Source organism: Mastomys coucha, unplaced genomic scaffold (genome assembly GCF_008632895.1).
Source record: "Mastomys coucha isolate ucsf_1 unplaced genomic scaffold, UCSF_Mcou_1 pScaffold23, whole genome shotgun sequence".
Lineage (NCBI taxonomy): Eukaryota > Metazoa > Chordata > Mammalia > Rodentia > Muridae > Mastomys > Mastomys coucha.
Genome location: NW_022196906.1, coordinates 99,999,546 through 100,017,045, shown reverse-complemented (window position 1 = coordinate 100,017,045; position 17,500 = coordinate 99,999,546). Strand labels below are relative to the sequence as shown.

Genomic DNA, 17,500 nt, shown 5'->3' with positions numbered 1-17,500 from the left:
CGTTTAAAGGTGGCATTTAAAGTTCTTCCCATGGGTCCATGCTGCTATAACTCATAAATACCAAGCCCAGGCTCCCAATCCATCACAGAGTCTCTTCCAGAGATAGCTGGAAATTCTCTTCTCCCAGTGTAGGAGCTTGTGTGCCACAAACCACACCAAGCACTATACTAGGATACCTATCCATACTTTCTCATTAGATTACTACCTCATGGGCAAGGGTCTGAGAACATAGCCTGTGCTCCTGGCCACTTTCCTGTCTATTCTCTCCCCGCTCATACTCTCCTTGCTCTGCCACCTTCACCAGTCAACATGGAGATACAGCCCAGTCTCCAACCCTAGTCCTTAACTTGGGCCTGGGCCAGAAGAGAAAAAAAAAGTCTCTGAGCCTGAAGGTGGGGCCACAGCTCTCCAGGTGGAAGGCCACCCCGCCACTGTTCTGCTCCAGAAGCCTCCGAAAGCCTGCCTAGGCTCTCTGAATAGAAAAGACCTAGTTCTTGTGGCTGAGCCCTGCCACCTAGTGGTCGCACCATGGACTGTATGCCTCAGCAAGTCACTGGGAGACTCCTGAACACTTGGAACCAGCTGCAAAAGCATCTTTGTGACTGTCCCCATGTTGTGCCAGCCACTCTTCATTCTTAACAAGAGCTAAGTCAAACCTGTCTTGCCATCTGTAAGATGAGCCCTGTCACTGTCCCAAGGGCTCGGAGGAGTCCACTGATGCACCTAGTGTCACACATCTGAGAATGCTAAAGCTGGCTACAGAATCCCACTCCACTCTGTCCTCCAGACCCAATGCCAACTCCCCGACGCTCTGCATGCACAGGTGGCAGTTGAAGAATAGCCCATAGGCCTAAGCCTGGCACCAGGCCTGGCCCCCAGCTAAAGTCAATCTTCTATGTGGTTCACGGCTCTAGGCAGACCTGTGGAAGATAACATGAGGCCAAGGTCCCACTAACCTCTACCAGCAGCCCTACCTCCTTGACCCTGGAAAGTCATCTCTGTCACAAGGAGAGATGACTAGTATGGGGCTCTCAAGAAACAGGTCTCAGGGACAGTCCCAGGGAGAAACTCATTGAAGACTCCGAAGCTAGTGTGCGCAGACTCCGCCATCTCATAGCAGGGACCACCTGACCACAGCTACAGTGTGCGCAGACTCCGCCATCTCATAGCAGGGACCACCTGACCACAGCTACAGTGTGCGCGAGACTCTGCCATCTCATAGCAGGGGACCACCTGACCACAGCTACAGTGTGCGCGAGACTCTGCCATCTCATAGCAGGGACCACCTGACCACAGCTACAGTGTGTATGAGACTCCACCATCTCATAGCAGGGGCCACCTGACCACAGCTACAGTGTGTATGAGACTCCACCATCTCATAGCAGGGGCCACCTGACCACAGGCTACAGTGTGCTCGAGACTCCACAATCTCATAGCAGGGACCACCTGACTGCAGCTACGATGTGTGCGAGACTCCGCCATCTCATAGCAGGGGACCATCTGACCACAGCTACAGTGTGCACGAGACTCCGCCATCTCATAGCAGGGGACCATCTGACCACAGCTACAGTGTGCGCGAGACTCCGCCATCTCATAGCAGGGACCACCTGATCACAGCTAGTGTGCGCGAGACTCTGACATCTCATAGCAGGGACCACCTGATCACAGCTACAGTGTGCACGAGACTCTGCCATCTCATAGCAGGGACCACCTGACCACAGCTACAGTGTGCATGAGACTCTGCCATCTCATAGCAGGGGACCACCTGACCACAGCTACAGTATGCGCGAGACTCTGCCATCTCATAGCAGGGGCCACCTGACCACAGCTACAGTGTGCACGAGACTCTGCCACCTCATGGCAGGGGACCACCTGACCACAGCTACAGTGTGCGCGAGACTCTGCCATCTCATAGCAGGGGACCACCTGACCACAGCTACAGTGTGCATGAGACTCCGCCATCTCATAGCAGGGACCACCTGATCACAGCTACAGTGTGCGCAGACTCCACCATCTCATAGCAGGGGACCACCTGACCACAGGCTACAGTGTGCGCGAGACTCTGCCATCTCATAGCAGGGACCACCTGACCACAGCTACAGTGTGCGCGAGACTCTGCCACCTCATGGCAGGGGACCACCTGACCACAGGCTACAGTGTGCGCGAGACTCCGCCATCTCATAGCAGGGACCACCTGACCACAGCTACAGTGTGCTCGAGACTCTGCCATCTCATAGCAGGGGACCACCTGACCACAGCTACAGTGTGCACGAGACTCTGCCACCTCATGGCAGGGGACCACCTGACCACAGCTACAGTGTGCGCGAGACTCTGCCACCTCATGGCAGGGGACCACCTGACCACAGGCTACAGTGTGCGCGAGACTCCGCCATCTCATAGCAGGGGCCACCTGACCACAGGCTACAGTGTGCTCGAGACTCCACAATCTCATAGCAGGGACCACCTGACTGCAGCTACGATGTGTGCAAGACTCCGCCATCTCATAGCAGGGGACCACCTGACCACAGCTACAGTGTGCGCGAGACTCTGCCATCTCATAGCAGGGGACCACCTGACCACAGCTAGTGTGCGTGAGACTCCGCCATCTCATAGCAGGGGACCACCTGACCACAGCTACAGTGTGTGTGAGATTTCGCCATCTCATAGCAGGGGACCACCTGACCACAGCTACAGTGTGCGCGAGACTCCGCCATCTCACAGCAGGGGACCACCTGACCACAGCTAGTGTGCGTGAGACTCCGCCATCTCATAGCAGGGGACCACCTGATCACAGCTACAGTGTGCGCAGACTCCGCCATCTCATAGCAGGGACCACCTGACCACAGCTACAGTGTGTGTGAGATTTTGCCATCTCATAGCAGGGGACCACCTGACCAACATTCCAAGCCAAGATTCAGCACCAACTATTCAGACTGGTGAACCCAACAGCCACAGGAACCCTCCCAGCTCAGAGCTGTCCTTGGGTCTGTGTAAGCACCATGGCAATGGCTGCAAGCAAATGGCCGGCCCAGCACCGCCTCTGCAGTGGCTGCTTGTGGGCCTGGGCCACCGCTCAACACTCACACTGATAATGCTGCAACAGCCGGTGAGTCCGCGCATCCCACACCTTCACCGTGTTGTCCATGCCAGCAGCAGCAATGCAGGTACCACTGGGGTGAAAGTCCACGTAGGTAACAAAGCTGGAGAGACAGAACAGTCATACAACGTAAGAGGTCTTCCCTGGGTAGGACGGACCCACGGTGCCCTTTCCCTGTGCGTCTGCTCACACAGTTCCCTCAACCTGGAACATGCTGCTTTACCAGGTAGCCAAGAGACACCAAAAATCAGGTGACAAGAGTGACCAGCAGTGACGTAAAGTAGACTTATCAGGGACCATGTCTCTCCCTCCCTCCCTCCCTCCTGTCTTTAAGTTTTGAGACAACACCTCTGTGTTCAGTATGTTGCCCTGGCCGACCTTCTCACCTCTCTTCCTCAGGACAAAGATCGTGTGTGTGTGTGTGTGTGTGTGTGTGTGTGTGTGTGTAACACGTCCAGCCTACTGCTGATTGTCTAAGTACAAGTGGAGATAGCTATCTTCAGACCAATAAGTCAGCCAAGCTGCTCTGAGGAGTGGGTGGGAGGGTTTAGTAGGGCTACAGGGCTGCTCGCTCATCTGTCTCAGAAGACAGGCAAAGAGCATTCAGTGCAAACACATAATACTCAGGCACTCTGGAGGGGGCCCTGCCGGCGAGTCCCTGCTTAAGGAATGAGGAGTGAGGCCGCAGTCTGCTTAGACATGTAGAAAAGCTAACTCCCTGCTCAGAGGCAGGCCCCTCCTACTCCATGTATAATATGGCATAGAATAAAGAGCCACTACCATGGGTGACGCCAAGTTTTAACATTCAGTTTAGGGGATTGATTCAATGCTCAGAGAGACACATTATAATTCTGAGAACTAGAAACTAAAAGGGGGAAGAAAGAGGCCAAAGTATTATGTGACTTTAGGTAAAGGATTTCTGCTGTCCATGGGGTAAGGATGGGGCTTAAGTCTCCATCCACAAAGCAAAAGGTAAGAGCTCCTATGAAAGGCAGATTCAGCTGAAGAGCAGCAGGCAGGGCTGATGCATGCACAGCCCCAGCCCTGGAAGGCCCCTGGGCCTCCTCATGCCCTGACCTGCACTCTGCAGTACCTGCAGACAGAGGACAACAGGGACTCACCCGCCGTGCTCACAGTATGAGTGGACACATTCCCGGCTGGTCTTGTCCCACAGCTTGACAGTTTTGTCATCACTGGCAGACACGATGAGCCGCCCGTCAGGGGAGAACCTAGGTTGACAGGGCCATAAGTCACACGACTTTGACTAGCACACCATGTTCTCTACCGCCACTTCCTCTAGCACGCTATTGCCTGATCCAGGAACTCTTTGGGAATTCAGGGCTTTTTCATGTTGTTGTGACATGGGGTCTCACTATGTAGCACTGGCTAGCCTGTAACACTCTATATGTAGACCAAACTGCCCTTAACTTTGGCCATCCTCCTGCCTCAGCCTCTCAGTCCTGAGACTCTAAGCATGCACTGCCAGCTGTCTGACTCCGAAGCCACCTCTGGTTACATGTGCTGCTCTGATACCTTGAGTGACCCTGGGCAAACAGCCTCCCTCTCTGTGAGCTAGATCCTTGGCAGTGCCCACCCACAGCAACCATGCAGAAGCACAGAACACCCAGGAGGCATACGGCCTGTGGCAGTACAGATGGTGCTGCTTGATGCATGGTGGTGGTCAGGAGCTCCACATGTGTACATGAGTAAAATATGACGGGCCAACAAAAGCGCATAGAGGTCCTGGGACCTACCATCAAAGGCCTACTGAAGACATAACACCCCACTTTGCTGGCTTGCCCTCCCCAACAGTAGCCACTCTCAGAGTAAGGTCCTCCCAGAATAAAGAATGATTCTCTTGTAAGAGAATAAGAAACTTCCAGAGGAAGATAGTTCAATGGTCCCTAACCTGGGCCTTTCATGGTTTCTTAGTGCTCCCTGGAGACCTTAACCCCCTCCTCTGGAGCAGAGCCATGACATGAAAAAGCTCTGTTGAAAGAAGCTGACAGGGCTGGTGAGATGGCTCAGCGGGTAAGAGCACTGACTGTTCTTCCAAAGGTCCTGAGTTCAAATCCCAGCAACCACATGGTGGCTCACAACCACCTGTAATGAGATCTGACGCCCTCTTCTGGTGCGTTTGAAGTCAGCTAATAGTGTACTTATGTATAATAATAAATTAAAAAAAAAAAAAAGAAAGAAAGAAGCTGACAAAACCACAGGTAGGAATATCTGTCTCTGTAACTCTTTAAGTCAGTCGGCATCCCATATCCCAGCATTGCCTCCCGCACCAAAGCCAGACCAAGTCCTTACCTAGCAGCTCTGGAGCATAATTAAGCTCTGAGCAAGCCGGGCAGTGGTGGCACACGCCTTTAATCCCAGCGCTTGGGTGGCAGAGGCAGGTGGATTTCTGAGTTCGAGGCCAGCCTGATCTACAGAGTGAGTTCCAGGACAGCCAGGGCTATACAGAGAAACCCTGTCTTGAAAAACCAAAAAAAGAAAAAAGAAAGAAAAAGAAAAGCTCTAAGCAGAGGCACTGTCCTGTTGTAAGCAAACTGAGAATGATGCTACCTCACTGGCAGAACTGTCCTCAGGAACAAGGAGAAAGCACACAGCGGTGCTGGGCGGACCTGGCGGCTGCAGCGGCTGCAGCAGCTGCAGCGGCTACTACGGCAGCTGCGGCTGCGGCGGCTGCAGCGGCTACAATCTGCTATCTTGGGAGTGCTCTGCATACCTGGCAGAGGGTCATGGCTGACTAATACGTATCACATATGAAGTCAATGATGCTTCCCAACAGGTTCAATGTAGCAACCATCACTGACATCTTACAGATTAGAAAAGTCAGACTCAGGGATACACAGAAGGGAGGCTAAGCAACTCACCCAAGGTCATGAGCTGACACCTACGAGTCCTTCTGTCTCCCCAACCCCTCCAGACAGGAAATACTCACTTGGCACAGCGGACCCAGTTGATGTGCTGGGTCAGGGAAAACAGGAACCTCTGGCGATGAGTTGACCACACTTTGACTGTCTTGTCATCGGAGGCTGTCACAAGCGACTGGCCATCACTGCAGAAGTGGACACTCCTCACTGTGGCCGTGTGTGCACGAAATACGGTTGACTCACCTTTGCTATGAGGACAGATATCCAGACTCAGGAAACTCATAACAGACATGAGAACCTACAAGGACACCAAGTCCTCACCATCGCCACCTCTCTAGACCTGACTGTCCCAGTCTCACCCCAAAGGGGCCAGAGCTCCCCAAGAGAAACGAAGCGCTTCTCCCCCCACCTCTACCCTCATGAGAGCAGCAGCACCAGGCAGCAGTCCTTCCTACATAAGGAGACAGCACCAGTGAAGCTTCAGCCTCTGATGCCACCTTAGAGGCCACATGTCCCCATGTGACCAGCTCTACGCTAGGATAAGGACCAAGGAGGGAAAGCTCTTATACCAAGTCCCTTGATGTTGTCAGTCCCTTGAAGTCCAGAACTCACACATTGGGTACCCAGATGCGAACAGTCTTGTCTCGGGAGCCTGAGGCAAGCAGGTGTCCCGATGGGGAAAAATTCACACACGTCACAGCGTCCTTGTGGCCCGTGAAGCGGTAGGCACGCGACTGGGGCTTCATGTGCCAGATCATGAGGGTCGAGTCCATGGAGCCACTGGCTGAGGAGAGTAGTAACATGAGGATTCTCAGATCTCAAGAACCGTGAGCACCCACCTCAATGCTAGGAATACAGGAGAGCAATTGGCCCAGCTCCACCTTCACAGGCATTCCCACAGGGCAAAGATAGGATCCCATTGGGATGGCCCACATCTCCTATGACTGCTGACCTATAGTTATGGTCTGGCAATTCTCCTTGCAGCAGACCAACACAAGACTAACAGGACATTTACATGACATTTCTGTACTGCAAGCCAAGGTTCTATGAAATTTAAACCTGTAGGACCCATGATCTCCCCACCGATACTCTAAGAGCTCAGGGACAAGTACTCCCAACACTCAGGAGCCAGTCAGACACAAAAGGCCTTTTACTATTGGAAGGACCCAATTTGGGACTGGAGAGATGGCTCAGTGGCTCTTCCATGGGTCCTGAGTTCTTAACACCCACAAGGGTGTCTTTCCAGCAAGTATATCTGTGTGGGGGGTCAGGCACAACCATCCCTAACTGTAGTCACATGGGAGCCAATGCCCTCTTCTGGTGTACAAATGTACATCCAGGCAAAACACCCATATACATAAATAAATAGATCATTAAAAGAAAGAAAAGAAAAGAAAGGACCCAACTTGGGGCTGAAGAGATGGTTCAGTGATTAAGAGCACTGGCTGCTCTTCTAGAAGATCTGGGCTCAATTCCCACATGGTGGCTCACAACAGTCTATACTCCAGTTCCAGGAGATCAGATGTTCTCTTCTGAACTCTGGGGTCACCTGGCACAAATGTGGCGCACAGACATACATTCAGGTAAAACGTTCATGTGCATAAAATAAGACAATCTAAAAATAAATTAAAAATAAAAGAAAGGCCAGGTGGTGACGGCCACAATACACATCTTTAATCCTAGCACTTGAGAGCAAAGGCAAGCCGCCTCTATGAGTTCAAGGCCAGCCTGGTCTATGGCTTGAGGTCCAGGGCATGCAAGGCTACACAGAGAAACCTTGTCCCAAAGAACCAAAGGACGGACAGACAGACAGACAGACAAAAAATAAAATAAAGAATCAAACTTAATAGGATGCCCAAGGAGAGGACAAAAAATGGCTTCAGCTCCTTCCTTGCTTACAGCAAACCACTACATCTGGCATCGAGCAGGAAACCTCAGCAATAAGACAGAGGCAAGTTTAACCTATGCAGAAAGCAAGCTGCAGCCAGGAAAGCTGTTTAGAACCCCAGTGTGTACAAGGAGGGAGGGGGGCGGTGGTATGGAGTTAGGAGACAGACCCTAGTCAACATCTTTTTCACTTGCAGGCCTCTGAAACAAAAAAATGTGCCATATTACTGCGGGCAATCAAACTGAATACTCAAAAAAAGCCAGTTTGAGACCCATGCCACAGAACAGACCCAAGAAGTGGCCAGAATGTGCAGGGGAAAACCTACCCCCTAGTCTCAGAGCCTCTCTGCCTTTGTCTCTGTCTCTGTCTCTCTTTAGAGAGGGTTTCTCTGTGTACCCCTGGCTGTCCTGGAACTCACAAAGATCCGCCTGCCTTTGCCTCTCCTAGTGCTGGGATTAAAGCTACATGCCACCATGCCTGGCCCTAGTCTCTCTCTTCAGGACTGCATTACCAGCATGCACAGAGCCTGCATGGTTCTGCACCCAGGTCCTCTGCAGTACATACTATAAATTCCAATTTAACATCATTATGGGATTCCTGAGTGTGTAAACAAGTGTGTCTCTAATACTTTTCCTAAAATGTGCATTTGGTGTTTTCTTCCAACAAGTATATCTGTGTAGGGGTGTCAGATCCCTTGGGACTGGAGCCATAAACAGTTGTGAGCTGCCGTGTGGGTGCTGGGAACTGAATTTGGGTCAGGTCCTCTAGAAAATCTGCCAGTGCTCTTAAGCGCTAAGTCATTTCTCCAGCTCAGGGTCTCTGGTTCTTGTGCGTTCTCTTGGGCTCTTTTCCTTCTGTTTGCCCTATCCAAACCTGATGTGATCGTTTTTGTTTTACCTTATTAAATTTTATTTTGTTATGTTTTATTATTATCCCTTAGAAGCTTGTTCTTTTCTAATGTGGGACAGAAAGGGGGTGGATCCAGATGGGAAGGGAGGTGGGGAGGAACTGGGCGAGGTAGAGGGAGGGGAAACTGTAATCAGGACAGATTTTGTGAGAAAAGAATCTATTTTCAATAAAAGGAATGAATGAATGAATAACGAAGAGTGAATTAATGACCTCGCTAAACATTATACTTTTCACATGCAAAAGGAGCTTATGGAGCCTAATAAGCCCAGTGTCCAACAAGGCTGGCAGCCAGAAGCAAAGCCAAGGGCTGGAAAAAGCAGCAGGTCCTTGCTGTACTCTGGCGTTCCCACACCACATATCCCAGTGAGAAATCCAGCCTTCTCAGCTTAGAATCCAGAGGCCTTCCCTTACCCAGGTGCTTGGTGTTGAGACTGAAGTCCACACAGGTAACTGCATCTCGGTGGCCCTTAAAATGTCTCTCCAATGAGGGGTCCTCCTGGAAAAAAAGCAAGGTCAAATGGTTATAACCAGAAAAAGGGTCTTCTCTGGAACTAAGACTCTTCGTATAACCAGGAGACGTTAAAAGCACTCAAATCATGATCTTGTACATAAAAAATCCTAAGGAATCCACTAAAAACTACTAGAATCAATGAGTACAGCAAGGAAGCGTTCGTGATCAACAAACACACATCCACGAATGGACAGATGAATCAATAAATCAACAACAAATGAACCAAATACAGGCCCAGTGTGGGGGCAAACACCTTTAATCCCAACACTTGAGAGGCAGAGACAGGTGGGAACTGTGAGTTCAAGGCCAGCCTGGTCTACACAATAAATTCCAAGGTATCCAAGACCATAGTAAGTTATCTCCTTCCAGCTCAAACACCAAAAATTAAAAACAATACAAAACAAACAAAAAACAACAACAACAAAAAAATAAAACCCCAAACAACCACCTTAGGAGCTCCAAAGACCCCAGCTTGGAAAAGGATATTTCTATGGCACAGAAAAGCCATTGCTACTCCACAAAGCTCTACCCCAAACAAAGGTGAAGCCCAGTGCCCAGCTCCACCCCCCAAGCACACCTTCAGGGCCACGCCTGTTAACAGATGGCCTGGTAGTTCAGGGGAAGGCTAACTAAGCAGCAAGTGCTCATTCCACCTCCTGTTCTCCCCAGAGCCTCTTAGAAACATAAGGGTGAGGTAGTGTCCATCCTAGGCTCAGTGAGCAGAAGCATATCCAGGTCCAAGGCTGATCAGTAAGACCCCTTCCCAATGCCTTCTTCCTTGAGCAGTTTCCTACTTGTAGGCCTCTTCTCTAAAATCTGTGTGGGGCTAAAAGTAAACAGAATATCAAACTGGTACTCAAAAGTCTGGGTCCTATTTCTACCCAAGCTTTCTTAGGTGCATCAGGGGCCACCAGCTACCACCTGGCCCTGTGGAAGCAAATTCTTATTTAAAAGACCAACTTAAAATCCTTTTCTGAAGTGGGAGAGAGAGGTCAGAATGGAGCCAGGCCACACTGCAAGCCTCCACCATCCCAGGCATCCCAATGGCCTACTGCTTCTACTTGTTGGAAAAGGATGTCACCTCCAAAAGGACCTGTTGCTCAGAAGAGGTCAAGCATACGAGGCTCACCCTGGCCACATCCCTAGCCACGTCCCTGGCCTCGTCCCAGGCCACGACAAGGGTCGGGCCTTGACCGTGTCTTCCACAATAAGCCGTACATTCCAGAGGCAGGGACTTGTTTCTTCGTCCTGGTGGTCCAGCATCTAGCCTGGCACTTGGGGTGCTAAGTCAATGCCCGGATCCACCCCGTAACCTTGGATGAGGAAGTCACCCTAGAACCCCGCGTCACCATCCGCTCCTCTCGCGGCCATTGTTCCAACCGGTCAGGTGCCCACTCTCCAGGGACTTACCTGGCTAGGAGCAGCCATAGCGGGGCTAGCGGGGTTGGCAGGACCAGCTGCGCCCCAAATGCCAGAGATAGCTGGGTCGGCAGTTGTGCCAGTTCAGTTTCCGCGCCCCCAATCGCCGCCAATAGCAACGCTGGTGGCGTCGCCGCGTCCCGCCCACCGCAATTAAAGGAGAAGGGCCCTAGGTTTTTGACCGCCGACCGGAAGTTGGATCGCTCGATAGGCGCCACGCTCTTGTCCTCCAGCTCTGCCGGATGAGGTGACCCGCTGAGCAGCCAAAAGCCTCAGTTCGCTGTCACACTTTCTTCCTGAGAACTTGAAAAAAAAACCTTAGATGACGGTTTCAGCCCTTCAAGTCTAGCTCAGGAAATGGAGCCCGCAGCCATCGGGGAAATGAAGTTCTACATAGCACTTACCCAACAGCCTTAATAAAGGTAGAACTACATTTCCCGAGATGCCCCGGGGCGGGCGTGGTTTTACCATTATGAGTGACGGCCTTAAGGACCCCGGAAGGAGGAAACTGGCGTTGCTCTTGGCTTAAAGCTTCCGCCCAAGGCGCCATTGAGAATCAGTTGTTAGCGTCTTGGGACTCCAGAATGGTTCTTTCCTGCGAATACTCCTAAATGTCTATTTAAAAAAATTGGGAGTCACTCAGAGTCAGAACCATGGAGCAGACAGACATATGTTCAATTCTTAATTCTCTACTGGGTGACCTCAGGAAACATGCGTTCTGAGGACCTGCCTCCCTGTTTGTCTTAAGAGGGAATGTGATTGCGGCTCGTCTTGCTCAGAACTCTTTAGCCTTAAGAAGTCTTTATAACTGTATGTCGAAAGATGTCAATGTATTCCTATCACTGGGTAATCTGAGGATAATCTTGGGTTCTTGCTACGTAATCGGACCCTAGCTTAAAAAAAAAAAAAAAAAAAAAAAAAAAAAAAAGTAAAAGAGGCAATCCTCAGGCCCGACCACCAGAGGCCGTCCTTTCCCACCTTCTGCAGCAAAAGCCGCAAAGCAAAGCCCCGGAGTGACCTATGCATCTGACCTGAACTGGATGTTTTGTAACATCACCTCTCCTGGGCAGGCCAACTTGTCCATACTCAATCACTAATTAGGATCTGGCTGTGTCCTGAGGTTTCTTACCACATGCCTAGGCTTGAAACTGCTCCTAAATCTGCAGGGACAATAAACTCAGAAGCTGGCGTGTCGGGGAGTGTATTTGGACCTAAAAGAATGACTCATTGGTTAAGAGTGTATACGGTTCTCCCAGAGGACACAAGTTCTATTCCCAGCTCCCATGTCAGATGGTTTGCAGCTGCCTGTAACTCCAGCTCTAAGCCAATTCAACACCTCCTGTCTGTCTCCTGAGGCTCGCTCACACACACACATACACGTGCACACACATCATTAAAAATAATTTTTTTAGTGTTTTGATGAGAGATACAGGATATATATCTGATCCTATTTTAACTATGTCAGCACAGAATTGGTTCCTTGGCATTAGAAATGTTTAAGCTAATTTAACATAGGCATTGTGAAAGTCCCAAGACAAAAATAGTTGCTCACATACATGATACACTCTGGATCATTCAGCACTGTTGAGAGGACAAATTCCCAGTCTTCCCATAAACAGTGTTCAGTTTTTCTCTTGTCTATAAGTGTCATGAGCACCCCACACCAGAAACATGATGGTCACGTTTGTATATTCCTGCAATGTCAAAATGTATTGGATATCAAAAAATTCACAAGCTGTATCAGTTTGCTGTTGTTGTTCTGTTTGTTTGGTTTTAAGATTTATTTATTGTTATATGTAAGTACTGTAGCTGTCTTCAGACACACCAGAAAAGGGTGTCAGATCTCATTACAGATGGTTGTGAGCCACCATGTGGTTGCTGGGATTTGAACTCAGGACCTTTGGAAGAGCAGTCAGTGCTCTTAACCACTGAGCCATTTCTCCAGCTCCCTGTTGTTCTGTTTCTCTCTATGTAGTCCTAGCTTTCCTCCCTCTGGCAGCCACAGGTTCTTTTATTTTTACTTTTTTAGATTCATATGTATGAGTGCTTTGCCTACCTGTATGTCTATGTACCACACTTATGTCTGATGCCTTATGAAGACATCGGATCCCCTAGAACTGGAGTTACAGACAGTTGTGAGCTGTGATGTGGGTGCTGCAAACTGAAGCCAGGTCTTCAGTAAGAGGAGTGGGGCCCTGTGGTGTTCTCTCCACCAACCAGCCACGGATTCTTTTACTAATCTTTTTCTTTTGTCTTGCTTCCTTCTTCTTTTTTTTTTTTTCTTTTTTTTTTAAGAATGTTGTGGGGTAGCCACCAGAGAAGACTGCTAAGACGTGGACTTAAGCCAATAGAAAGTCTTTATTAGTCAGGCAGCAGTCACACTGGGTGTTGTTCGAGATCCCATGGTAGCCACAAGCCTTTCTTGTGGTGAGATTTTAAGCATAAAACCATGTTCTGGGGGCTGGCGAGATGGCCCAGCGGTTGGGAACACTGACTGCTCTTCCAAAGGTCCTGAGTTCAAATCCCAGCAACCACATGGTGGGTCACAACCATCTGTAATGAGATCTGATGCCCTCTTCTGGTGTGTCTGAAGTCAGCTACAGTGTACTTAGATATAATAATAAATAAATCTTTTTTAAAAAATAAAAACAAACCATGTTCTGGGTTGACATACTTAACATGAACAGTTAGTTAGAAGAGGAACCACAAGCTGGGCGGTGGTGGCACACGCCTTTAATCCCAGCACTTGGGAGGCAGAGGCAGGTGGATTTCTGAGTTCGAGGCCAGCCTGGTCTATAGAGTGAGTTCCAGGACAGCCAGGGCTACACAGAGAAACCCTGTCTCGAAAAAGCCAAAAAAAAAAAAAAAAAAAAAAAAAAAACGGGGAGCGGGGTAGCCACAGAAGCCTAGAAGCAATGTTAGTACATTTAGAGAGTTTCCCATATCTCTGGACTTTGATGGATTAGGTATTGTTTTAGTTTTGGCTGGTGGTGCAGTCTACATGCTGAGCTTTGGAGCCTGAATGGTCCGTCCTTCCACCATGGAGTCAGTTGTGCTAAGGCCTGGGAGCTTGTTACAAAAAGGGTTTCATGTAGCCCAGGCTGGCCTACATTAGCTGAAGAAAGCTTTGAACTTCAGATGACCTGCCTCCATTCTGAAAATACAGGTTTATACCATCATGTTTGGTTTACACAATGGTGGCGATTCATGCATGCTAGGCAAAATGAGGTCCCATCTGATCCACAACTCTAGTTTCATGATTCCAATCTTAATTACTAACATTGCTTCCAGATCTCTTACCTTTAAACAATAACATGCATAGAAATATGTGTACATATAAATATGTGCATATGCAATGTATTTTTTAAAAAGATTTATTTAATTTATGTGAATACACTGTCTCTGTCTTTGGACATACCAAAAAAAGGGCATCAGATCCCATTACAGATGGTTGTGAGACACTGTGTGGTTGCTGGGAATTGAACTCAGGACCTCTGGGAGAGCAGTCGGTGCTCTTAACTGCTGAGCCATCTCCCCAGCCCCCATCAATCTATTATTAAGTAGACTACAAAATGACTACAGAGAGGTTTAAGAGGCTTCAGAGTTCAAAGAAGCCTAGCTGGAAGGAAAGGTGGGGAACGGATACAGATGCAAGGAGTTCTGTACATTGTTTTTTTGTTTGTTTGGTTGGTTTGGTTTGGTTTGGTTTTTCGAGACAGGGTTTCTCTGTATAGCCCTGGCTGTCCTATCCTGGAACTCACCATGTAGACCAGTCTGACCTTGAATTTAGAAATCCGCCTGCCTCTGCCTCCCAAGTGCTGGGATTAAAGGCGTGTGCCACCACCGCCCGGCAGTTCTGTACATTGTTATACATGATATTAGTGAGCACAGTTGAGAGATGGGGGGGGGGCGATTCTCAGCCACCCTGCAGGCGCATAGGGGCTGCACAGGCACAGGACATCTCTGATATGGTTGGACAAACAGAAGAATTTAAATGGGCCAAGTTAAGCAGAGGGAGTTGTGCTGAGCCTCGAGGACTGTGAATTCTGTTGGCTCCCTGACACATTCACTTGGTGACTGGGCGACTGGTCACTAAAAAGCAGGTTAGTGGAGCTGTTACCATGGTAGCATTAGGTGTTCTTTTTATGGGACCCAGAGGAAGTTATTGCACTCTTCGTTGGTCTAGTCTATTCCGAGAAGTTCTCAAGGGGCTGGGCATGGCGGCACATGCTTTCAGTTGCAGCTTTTTGGAAGCAGAGGCAGGAGAGTCTCCGAATGTGAGGCCAGCTATTTCCAGGCCAGCCAAAGTTGCAGAGTGAGACCCTGGCACAAAACAACGAAGTTCTCAGGCCTGGAGTTTCTAGTATAGTTTTAAAACACCCATGTGCCTACATGTTCCCTCTCTACTTGGAGAAGAATGTAGGTGGTGGCTCTTTGCTTGACAGAATGAGGTGTTTATTAGTCTGTGTATCGTGACTGGCGCCTAGACAGGTGGTGGTGAGCTACAGGCACAAACAAACAAACAAAATAGAGTCATTCTTCCTCTGTGTTTGCATCCACTACGAAGCCAGCTGCTGCTGTGCGGATGTGGAGTCCCCTAGGGCAAGGCCTAGCTGATAAGCCAGTTTCATACAATGTAGAGTAACTTAGAGCAGGGCACAGTCTCCATAGCCAGCTAAACATTCAAGGGACCCTGGGTGGGGGAGAGAATGAGGTGTTGTGGTGGTGGTGGGGGGGGTAAGAAAGAAGATACAGAAAAACCTAATAAATTTAAGATGTAAACTGGGTGTGGTGGTGCATGCCTTTAATCCCAGCACTCTATAGCCAGAGGCAGGCGGATCTCTGTGAGTTCATAAGCTAGCCTGGTCTACAATGTGATTTCCAGGACAGCAAAGGCTATTACACAAAGAAACTCTGTCTCAAAAAAGCAAATAATAAGTAATAATAATATACAAACTTAGTATTTGGGCTTGGGGATGGTCGTGGGGTTTTGTCTGTTTTACCTGTTAAATACCCTTAGTTAGAGGCATCTTCGGTTGAGAAGACTAAATTTAAGCAGGCTCAGTCACACTCAGCCCTAGAGTCACAGTTACTGGAGAAGCTGAGACAGGGTGATCACAGGTTCTTAGCCTACCTGGGCTGCAGAGTCAGTGTAAGAGGCTAGTTTTGGAAACTCAGTAAGACCCTGTCTCAAAACATAAAAGCAGGTAAGTAGCCCTTCTCTAGAACTCATTGCTCCACCCCCCTCTTCTGGCTTCCACTTTCACACAGAGGCTGGTACCCACACACATACAGACACATACACACAAAACAGAGTGAGTAGGTAGGTGGGTGGGTAGATGGATGGATGGATGGTTGGGTGGTTGGGTGGGTGGATGGGTGGGTGGATGGGTGGGTGGTTGGGTGGGTGGATGGGTGGGTGGATGGGTGGGTAGGTGGATGGGTGGATGGATGGGTGTGTGGGTGGATGGGTCGGTAGGTGAGTGGGTGGATGGGTGGGTGTGTGGATAGATGGATGAATGGGTGGGTGGATGGGTGGGTGGGTGGATGGGTGGATGGATAGATATTTTTTAAAGGAAAGGGCTAGCAATATGGCTGAGCAGGAAAAGAGCTTGCTGCAAGTTAAGTTCAGTCTTGAATTCAATCCCAGAAGCTGAGGGTGGCATGGAGGTCTTTGTGCTTACAGAGAAGCATTAAAGGAACCAGGAATGTTAAACACACGGGCTTGTTTCTTCAAAGGAAGGGACACATAACCCATTATCCACCCGGGAGGCTGGGAGCAGATGTGGTTATAGCCTGATGATGTTTTGTTTTGGTTTTGGTTTTGGTTTTTGGTTTTTCAAGACAGGGTTTCTCTGTGTAGCCCTGGTTGTCCTGTAGACCTACTCACTCTGTAGACCAGGCTGGCCTCGAACTCAGAAATCCGCCTGCCTCTGCCTCCCAAGTGTTGGGATCAAACGCGTGTGCCACCACCGCCCGGCTGCCTGGTGACGTTTATCACACATTTTCTGTGTGGCTGAGATCACACGGGATCCTCCCCAGAACCCTTAGTATGAGCTTGTCAATCGTAGAAGTCCCATGTACAAAGAACTTCAATATCATCATGTCTTAAGCTTTATTGTGCCTGTGAGATGGAACTAATTATCACTAGGACTATTTTTCACCAAATTGTGCTATTCTTAAAAATGCCCAAAATAAATTACCCATTTGGACCAACACTGGCTACTTAGTGGTGTTGAACTGAACTATCTCTTTCCTCCCTTGATTGTTACTCTGGTAGCCATCGCAATCACAGGGACACACCCTCTCCCACCACCAACCCACCCCAAAGGAGGGAATCTACAAGGTGGAAAGAGAGAACCAACTCCTCTAAGTGGTCTTTTGACTTCCACAGTACACCATGGCACATGTGTCTGTGCCGTGGACTGGGGTTTCTTGCGGGGGTCCCTTTTTCCGCGGGAGGATGGGTTCTGGCCAGGTGGACACGGGATTCGGCTTTTGACAAACAAACTACACACGAGTGGTGTAAAATCTGAGTGTATTTCTTTAAAAATGGCATGAGGCTTTTACAATCATTGCAAAAGAGAAATAAAAAAATCTGGAAGCTCAACAGTTGAGGTACCTCTGAGGCTATCTGAAATATACTAGGTCTAAAACAGCAGCTATCTCCTCTGAACTGGTGCTGCATCCTTCGGGCCCAAGCACTCTGGGACCTGGGGAATGCGGGTGCATGAATCTGAGTCTTAGCCCATCTAAGTTCTAGTGCTAGTCCTGCATGCGAGTCCAAGTCCTTCTTC

At 49.3% G+C, this 17,500-nt stretch overlaps 1 protein-coding gene across 2 annotated transcripts in view; it reads right to left on the bottom strand.

Moving 5' to 3' along the window:
• The window catches only part of Poc1a (POC1 centriolar protein A), a 75,677-nt gene extending 64,517 nt beyond the window's left edge, over window positions 1-11,160 (bottom strand). The window contains exons 1-7 of one of the 2 annotated variants that reach the window (XM_031343980.1): window positions 11,108-11,160; window positions 10,695-11,006; window positions 9,185-9,269; window positions 6,589-6,760; window positions 6,045-6,224; window positions 4,219-4,326; window positions 3,085-3,200 (exon numbers count right to left, since the gene is read on the bottom strand). In XM_031343980.1, coding sequence (XP_031199840.1) covers window positions 3,085-3,200; window positions 4,219-4,326; window positions 6,045-6,224; window positions 6,589-6,760; window positions 9,185-9,269; window positions 10,695-10,712 — 679 coding nt within the window. In that variant the 5' untranslated portion in view covers window positions 10,713-11,006; window positions 11,108-11,160. The other variant, XM_031343979.1, reaches the window with a different exon arrangement.
• Window positions 11,161-17,500: the final 6,340 nt, after the last annotated feature.